General features: G+C 39.3%; 1 protein-coding gene across 1 annotated transcript; it reads left to right on the top strand.

Annotated features, from left to right (window-relative positions):
• The first annotated feature begins 3,651 nt into the window (after positions 1–3,651).
• Positions 3,652–8,871, top strand: LOC100284626 (uncharacterized). The gene is made up of 12 exons (NM_001370678.1): positions 3,652–3,834; positions 5,349–5,447; positions 5,721–5,783; positions 6,239–6,272; positions 6,687–6,809; positions 7,128–7,190; positions 7,297–7,390; positions 7,491–7,536; positions 7,641–7,708; positions 7,778–7,826; positions 8,154–8,219; positions 8,389–8,871. The coding sequence occupies exons 1-12, from the start codon at positions 3,778–3,780 to the stop codon at positions 8,473–8,475; spliced, it is 849 nt and encodes a 282-aa protein (NP_001357607.1). The 5' UTR covers positions 3,652–3,777; the 3' UTR covers positions 8,476–8,871.
• The last annotated feature ends 217 nt before the right edge of the window (positions 8,872–9,088 follow it).

Here is a 9,088-nt window from a genome sequence, read left to right as displayed (position 1 = left end):
TTAGACATTCTTGGGCAAGCCTAGACAGTTCAAATTTGAACTAAGATGGTTCAACCAGGAAGACTTTTTTGATAAAGTCGTTCACTGCTAGAACAGACCAACCAAAGGAAAAACTCTATGCAACATTGGAATCATAAACTAGGTGCGTTACGAAAAATGCTCCGCGACTGGGCATCTAATGCTAGTGGGGAGTATAAAACTAAAAAAAGGTCAACTCCAAGCAATCATTACTTACTTAGACACTTCAGTTGAGGATAGGATTTTGACTGAGGCTGAACAAAATCAACTCGAACAAGCCAGATATCAGCTATCATCCCTCCTCAGAGATGAAGAAATAAGATTCTATCAAAGAGCCAAAGTAAAAAATATATTACTGGGAGACAATAATTCCCGGTATTTCCATATGGCGGCAAACGACAAATATCAAAAAAAGAATCTTCTCTTTGGATCATGAAGATGGGGTAATAGAAGGACAAAATAATATCAAAACATACATTACACAATTTTATAAGGAGCTCTTTGGAGAACCCGAGAACTCGCATTTCTCCTTAGATGAGGAATGGATCCAGGACATCCCTCAGGTATCTAGAGAAGAAAACAACATCTTATCGAGCCCTTTTTCAGAGAAGGAGATAAAAGATGCTATCTTTCAAATGGAGCGAAACAAAGCTCTAGGTCCAGATGGGTTCCCAACAGAGTTTTACCGAAAATTTTGGGATATTATCAAGTATGACATGCTGAAAATGTTTGAGGACCTGCATAGGTGTGATCTGCCATTGTTTAGCCTGAACTTTGGTGTAATCACCCTGATCCCTAAGGTACAAGATGCGAACCTAATACAACAATATAGACCCATTTGCCTCTTGAATGTTAGTTACAATATCTTCACCAAAGTCGCTACAAACATGTTGAATCTAGTGACAGACAAAATAGTGAATCCTACTCAAACCGCTTTCATGCGAGGACGAAATATCCTAGAAGGAGTAGTAATCCTACATGAAACAATCCATGAGCTACACAGAATAAAGCTTGATGGGGTAATTTTCAAGATAGATTTTGAGAAGGCATACGACAAGGTTAAGTGGCCTTTCTTGTACCAAACTCTACGAATGAAGGGTTTCTCTCTAAGATGGATATCTTGGATAAAGACCTTCATCTCGGGAGGTAGTGTGGCTATAAACGTTAATAATGAGATAGGCCACTATTTTCAAACAAAAAAAGGCCTTAGGCAAGGAGACCCACTTTCACCCCTCCTTTTTAATATTGTAGCAGATATGTTGGCTATAATAATTAAAAGAGCAAATATGGAAGGACAAGTCGGTGGAGTTGTGCCCCACTTAATAGATGGAGGTTTATCTATCCTTCAATATGTGGATGACACGATCCTATTCTTAGAACATGAGCTGGAGAAGGCTCGCAATATGAAATTGTTGCCTTTTGTCTTTGAACAAATCTCGGGACTAAAAATCAACTTTCACAAGAGCGAAATATTGTGCTTTGGTGCAGCACAAGATCACGAGCAATTGTATAGAGATATTTTTGGGTGTAAAAAAGCAGAGTTCCCTCTAAGATATTTGGGTATTCCTATTCATTATAGGAAGTTAAAAAATACTGATTGGAGGGAGGTAGAGGAAAGATTTGAAAAAAGGCTTAGTAGCTGGAAAGGAAAACATTTATCAATCAGGGGAAGGCTAACCTTAATCAACTTAGTTTTGAATAGTCTCCCCATGTATATGATGTCCTTTTTTCTAGTTCCAAAGGGTGCCCTCAAGAAGCTTGACTACTTTCGATCTCGTTTCTATTGGCAAAGCGATGAGAATAAAAAAATACCGCCTAGTTGAATGGAACATCCTTTGTCAACCTAAGGACCAAGGGGGTTGGGGCATCATGGATCTCAATTTAAAGAATAGGGCCCTGCTAAGCAAATGGTTATTTAAACTCCTAACTACGGAAGGAACGTGGCAACAATTGCTTAGAAACAAATACCTTGGATCCAAACCACTAGTACATGTTGAATGGAAACCAGGAGACTCACATTTCTGGTCGGGACTAATGAAGGTGAAGCAAGACTTTCTTCGCTTTGGAACCTTCGAAATCAGGAATGGATCACAAGTAAGATTTTGGGAAGACAGGTGGTTAGGCGACATAGCTTTAAAAAGCCAGTACCCCTCTTTATATAATATTGTTCGAAGGAAATTTGAGACAGTTGAAACAATATTAAAATCAGATAACATAAATCTAGCTTGGAGGCGATCTCTAATTGGGTCTAAGCTTGTTGCTTGGAATGAGTTGCGCCAAAAGCTTGTTAACATAGCCTTAACACAAGATCAGGATATTTTTTGCTGGAACTTGCACCCAAATGGTCAATTCTCGGTAAAGTCCCTTTATCTGGCCCTTATCAAAGAAGATGTCCCAAACCTAAATAAGAGACTATGGAAAATAAAACACCCCTCAAAATCAAGATTTTTCTATGGTATCTTCGTAGGGGAGTGCTCCTCACCAAAGATAACCTAGCTAAACGAAATTGGAAGGGAAGTAAAGCATGTAATTTTTTATCAAGACCATGAAACAATTCAGCACTTGTTTCGAATGCCGATTTGCTCGTATGGTTTGGAGCCTGGTGTTTTGGGCGTTAGGAATCCCAAAACCAACTTCCACTTTAAATATGTTCGGGAATTGGCTTTCACAATTTGAGAAAAAATTAAAAAAATTAGCCCTACTAGGAGGAGCAACCATCTGTTGGTCACTCTGGCTTAGTAGGAATAATCTGGTTTTTCAAAACAAATTAAATATGTCCCCTTTGCAGGTTATTTTCACTACTACCCACTGGCTACGGTCTTGGGTTGTACTACAGAGGCACGATCAACATTCTATTGTGATGGAAGCTTCACAATATTTGGAGCAGGTGGCTACAAAGTTCTTATCTCAGGCACATGGGTGGCGTTCTAGTCGTAGGATTGACAACCATTAAGAATGTGCTTGCCATGTTCGTTTTCTTTTCTCTTTTTCTTTCTTTTCTAGGTTGTATGCATCTTATGGTTGTAGAGGCCGGGAGATGATTTGTATCAAACTTTTAAATGCAATGAAAATCTTCCTTATCGAAAAAATCTTATTTCAGTTTATTTGTGATTCTATAGTGATATTTTACTCTCATGACTTTTCATCATAATATATCCAACTTATATAATTTAGAAGGGAAACAAACATGGCCTTAAGTATCATTCCATTCCATCTTATCATTGCAACCAAACACTTGCAACCAAACACTTACTAAAGTGCTTGTCGGAGGTCAAAAAGTAATGTGCCATCATGGGGTGCAACTGTGGCGCAGAGTCCCTACCGGGAGTTCCTTCAATTTCAATTTTTGGTATACGTATATTTGATACAATTCAATGAGCTCTCAGATAAATTGGTTTTCGAGTACAAAATTTATTTCCTCAATCCATCTTTTCTTCTTTTCGACGATGAAAGTAGCAATCCGCTTGAATTCTACAAGAGCATTCGAACACGAACAAATTTCCAGCAAGCAACAGCCAACAAGGTTCCGCACCGCACGGCCACTTTGGCCTTTTGGATCCTCGGGGCCACCTGACAGACTTACCTGACCCCAGCTGTCATTGACTACGGACCGCACAGTACACCCCCTCGTTTCCCTTCCTGCACAGTACAGTGGTACTTGAAGTCGAAGGCAGCGCAGCAGGTACGCCAGGACGCCATTAGCAGCGGTTGGCCACCAGCCCACCACCCGACGCCGGAGGCCCGGAGGAGGAGGCGGCGATGGCGGGGAAGCACGGGCGCAACGGCTTCGACGACGACAACGTCAACCCTTTCGCGGTGAGTGTTCCTTCCGTCATCCGCACTACCTTGTCCCTTCGGCGGCCTTCGACTTGTCTAGATCTCGGGGGGAGTTGGCGCGCTTCTCCGATCCGATCACCGTCGTCTGCTCTCGCAATTGGGATCCTTCGCTTTGTGGTTGCTCATGTTCTGGATCTGAGCGTCCTAAGGACACGAAACGGCGAGATGCGGATTTGTGCGTTTGGAGTTTGGTAATCACGTGCGCTGTGATGGTTTTGTTAGAACACTCGTGGGAGGGGCTGCTTAACTACAGATCTGTGCCGCTGTGCGTGCCCATGTCAGGTATTAGGTGGGTGTGAGATGCGCGGTTCTGCATTGAGCTGGCCTAGTTGTTGGGAACTTGGGAGTTGGGACTTGGATTCAGTGTCATTAGCTTGGTAAGGCCTTTTGCTGTGTTGCAGGGCTTTACCAACGTTCCTGATCCGGTGACACCTTATATGACTAGCTAGGTTTTGACCATGCATGTTTACCGATAGTTAGTTACAAGGTTATTAAAACGATAAAACGTTGGAACGCTCATGGGTGAAATTTTGACTTTTAAACGTTTAAACTTAGTTTAAACGTAGTTTTAAACAACATAGGAAAAATACCAATACATCATAATTTCAGACAATAATATGAAGTTAAATACCAAAATAGAGATGTTAGTGGCTTACCAAAACTCCACCCATAGCTGGATTGAACCCCAAAAGTAACTAATAGACTAGGTCCAAAAGTAGCTAATGGTCTAAAATGCATAAAACACTGCGTTTTACAGTTTAAAACGCCAAAACGCTAAAACGTGGTTTCAATCTCTAATTAGAGTTTTGACGTTTAAACGTAGTTTAAACATCGTTTAAACGTAGTTTTAATAACACTGGTTAGTTACTTAGTTAAAATAACGCAAACTGTCAAACTTACAAGTGTCTAATTACCTGTGCTAACACTATGGTCTCGAGGAGGGGAGGGGGAGGGCGGCGGCGGTGGCGCGAGGGAGGGGCCAGCAGTGGGGTCGCTAAGGGAGGGGAAGGGGCAGTCGCTGAGGTGGGGGCGACGGGGTCGCTGAGGGAGGGAGAGGGAGGATGAATGGATGATCCAAATAACATTGGTCATTGAATTTGAGCGAGTAAGAGAGAGGAAGGTTATCTAGCGATCTAAACCGTTGATTTTGAGGTTGTGTTATGTGTGTGTAATTTGTTTGGTAGATGTAGGGAAGGTCAATGGGTGTAGGGGTGATTTGGTTGGGTGGGTTAATTTAAACTGGTGGATTATATATTGGTGTAGATGTGCAGCAAGTCTTCAGCCTACTTGAATTTAATTGGTTGGTGTCTTTTTTTAAGTTTGTTTGTTTCACTGCTTTTCGTTTTAGTATGGTATTATGTGTTGATTGCTCTATTTTGTGCAGAGTAACAATCTAGTTGTAGCTGGTAGAAAATATAAAATAATGTGATCACTGAGTCGAGCCTCTATTTTGTGCGTGGCTGCTTATCTCCCAAATATTCCCTATCTTGCAGGGAGGAAGTGTTCCACCTGCCACCAATTCTCGTCTCTCACCTCTATCACATGAACCGGCTGATTTCTACAATGTGGACATTCCTCTCGACTCATCAAAGGTACTTATAATCTCTTTCCATCTGGATCACTGCACAATTGAACCAAATTACATTTCTGAGAACACTTCCCATTGAGTAAAAAAAAAGAGTTAACGAGCTTCCTTCTCTAACTGGGTACATGCACCCTTCATGATGAGTGAGCTTATATATGTCATTCGTTGTACTGTATGCATGCCAACTTGGCAAGTTGGTTTTGATTATTTATCTGATTTGTGTATCAGTGTATATGTGGATGGCACCCTATATCTTATATCTGTTGATGTTGATATTTAGGATCTGAAGAAAAAGGAGAAAGAACTCCAGGCTATGGAGGCTGAGCTAAACAAAAGAGAACGGGTGTGTTGGCTTTCAGTCTTTCTGCTCCTTTTGCCAGTTATAGCAGTTCTGACAAATAAGATGCAAGTTCATGTTTCACAAACTGCTATATGTACAATTTGTCTCTTGTACTTAATATGTTGCCAAAGCATTCCTAGTACTCGAATATTTCATATGATAGGCTTATCTTGCTTTGCATATTACTTGTATTGATTAAGAAAAATCTTCCTTCTGCATACAATTGCATTGAGACGGCCATGTTGCTTTCTATTTATTGTTTGTTGATCTTTTAGGGATATTTTGATGTTTTTTCTGAGATATTGGGGTATTCTGAGTCAATGAAGGAAATGTCGTTTTTGCTGCTTCTCATGTGTTTGAGACTTTGAATCCATGTTCCATCTGTTTATTTACTTTGTACACAATTCTTTATTTAAAATGTTGATATGATTCTTTTTTATTCATCTTCATTGGCGTAGGAATTGAAAAGGAAGGAAGAGGCGGCATCCCGAGGTACATTTCATCTTTGTTAATTCTATTAGATAGCTGTTTATTTCATTTTTTACATCCAATAAGAAATTGAACTCATAAGAAAGATATTGGTAAAGGCATGAACTCATAAGAAAGATATTGGTAAAGGCAATTGGTTTATTGATTAAACATACCGAGAAACCAATTATGTCACCCAACACGGGTTATACATTCCGTTTTATTTCTATGCTCAGTTATTGATGCTATTTGCTTAGAAGATTACTTCTACTAGATTATGTTTGCAGATATCATGATGTACGTCTTCCGTTTTTTAAAGAGAAAATGTTATTTCTTTTCATAGAGGGTTGGATACCCTAACCCTAAACACCCTGAAGAAATATGGGTTGTTATATATTTTTAGTTTTTCCACTAACCTTTGTCATCTTTTATTTTCAGCTGGCGTTGTGATAGAAGAGAAAAACTGGCCTCCCTTTTTCCCCCTCATCCACCACGACATTTCCAATGAAATACCTATCCATCTACAAAGGATGCAGTACCTTGCATTCTCATCATTCTTGGGTGAGCTTTTAAGTGTTCAAAATGTGTTGGTTAGTATTATTGTACTAGTATCTGGTCTCTCTCTCTCTGACTCAAGCATATTGTATTGATCTTTTTTTATACTGTCCATAAATAGTGTTACTACTATACTTGTAGGGAGTGACAGCAATAGACTTTCACTTCCTTGCTTGTTGCGTAAAGGATTTATTATGTTCATTGGAACCGTGGACTGATGCATTTCACAGAAAATAGTTCTGATAGATAGTGTCTAGTACATTGAATTGGCATAGCATTTCTCAACCGAGGTTCTCTTACCCGATGCTTGTTCCCCTTATGCAGGATTGATAGCGTGTCTCTTTTGGAATGTCATAGCAACTACAACAGCATGGATTAAAGGGGAAGGTATAACTAAAGTGTGCCTTACTGTCATCTCATTTATCTTCCTCCATCACACTTTGCCTTACTGACGCTTCAAGTTCAAACTAATATGACCTATCTACTTCAAAAGGTGTTATGATCTGGCTGCTTGCCATTATCTACTTCATATCTGGTGCGCCTGGGGCTTATGTGTTATGGTATCGACCTCTTTATAATGCAATGAGGTTGTTTATATGCATCCATCCCTTAACACAGTACATTTTTTTCACCATTTCAATGTTCATTATAATCATATATCTTGTTTCGTTTGAATATCTGCTTCAGAACTGAGAGCGCTTTGAAGTTTGGGTGGTTTTTCCTATTTTACATGGTAAGATGTCGAGTAAAATAAACTGAAGGTTTCACACATCATGTATTTGTATTGTATTCATAAAGAAACTGCATGCCTCACTGCCAATCTTTGACCATTTCCAGATTCATATAATATTCTGTGTGTGGGCAGCTGTGGCTCCTCCATTCCCTTTCAAAGGAAAATCTTTGGCGTAAGTATCCTAGTTTTTTATGCATTCAAGATCATAAAAGTGCTAACTGTTTCTTTGCTGTTTTAACAGTGGGATTTTACCAGCAATTGATGTCATAAGCAAGAATGCTATTGTCGGGGTAAGTCTGTCAGTTTTGAGCTGTTAAGTTTATTGTCATGGCTCACTTTACCTTTATGACTTTGCTTTACTCTCTTTCATGAATCATGGGCATATGATTTACTTACCAAGGAAATATATGTTTATGTAATATTCACCATGACAGAGAGTTAACTGCATTTTCATTGCAGATAACTTGTATCATGTCCTCAGACTGTTACATGCACCCAATTGCCTTTCTGGCTTTAATCACTCTTTACCAATCGACGCTACATCCAATAATCATGTATTGGTTGGCATAGCTTATTTAGTTCCTAAGTAATTTACTGTTTCTTTTTATGTTTGACAGATATTTTACTTCGTTGGATTTGGCTTGTTCTGCCTTGAATCACTTCTGAGCATCGGTGTCATTCAGGTTGGTTGAATCTATTCTTTCTTCAATGGATCCTTCATCATACTGTTTGAGAGAAAAAAAATCCTTCATCATACTACAACCCAGGGATCTTATTGTACATTGTTCTCTCAATTTAGTAAAGTTTTTATGTTCTTCACGCCTGATCATTAAGTTCTCTCTCAACTTGCAGCAAGTCTACATGTATTTCCGTGGAAGTGGAAAAGCTGCAGAGATGAAACGTGAGGCAGCACGTAGTGCTCTAAGTTCAGCCTTCTGATGAACATAGGGCGGTCTGATTAGAGCAGTAGATGGATAAGGGAAGGGAACGAGATGTGCCAATTAAGCCACGCGGTCTTGTACATCACTGCAGTACGTGGATTTGGATCGCTGAAAGCGTACAGCTGATCGTCTTTTTGCTCTTCTGTAAAATATGAACAATCATCATATGGTCCGGATGCGTCAGGGTGTTGGTTTCATTTCTTGCCATGGTTTAGATGTGGTTGATAGGGAAAACGGTGAAGTATTTTTTTGGAGCAGCGAATATAATGTATCTTCATCGTACTTTTACATGTGAGTGTAATAGCTTATTTCTTGTGGTAGGAATACAGCTTTGCTGTGTTTTCGGGAATGACATTTGTTGTGTAAGGTTATTCACAATGGCTATTTCATAACACTCTTTCCAATACTGCCACATTATCAAGAGTGTCATGAAACTAAGAATAAAAAAATGTCTCTTAATACAAAATTTCACTTCACTATTTCATAAATTAGCATACTAATTAAATGCTGTAACTAAATAGCCAATAAAAATCAGTAAAACATGTGAAGATAAAACAAATCACTTTTAATGGATGTTTCACATGATTTCTAAGACTTTTGAAACAGGTTAA

Source organism: Zea mays, chromosome 6 (assembly GCF_902167145.1).
Source record: "Zea mays cultivar B73 chromosome 6, Zm-B73-REFERENCE-NAM-5.0, whole genome shotgun sequence".
In the NCBI taxonomy this organism is placed as follows: domain Eukaryota; kingdom Viridiplantae; phylum Streptophyta; class Magnoliopsida; order Poales; family Poaceae; genus Zea; species Zea mays.
The sequence above is the reverse complement of the archived record's forward strand: the minus strand, read 5'-3'. Positions and strand labels throughout refer to the sequence as shown.

What these genes read in the sequence shown, in the direction of transcription:
- LOC100284626 (NM_001370678.1), top strand. Translation starts at nt 3,778, where the DNA reads ATGGCGGGGAAGCACGGGCGCAACGGCTTCGACGACGACAACGTCAAC. An exon ending in ACAACGTCAACCCTTTCGCG is followed by an intron (nt 3,835 to 5,348) that starts GTGAGTGTTCCT and finishes CCTATCTTGCAG; the next exon opens with GGAGGAAGTGTTCCACCTGC. An exon ending in AGCATGGATTAAAGGGGAAG is followed by an intron (nt 7,191 to 7,296) that starts GTATAACTAAAG and finishes CTACTTCAAAAG; the next exon opens with GTGTTATGATCTGGCTGCTT.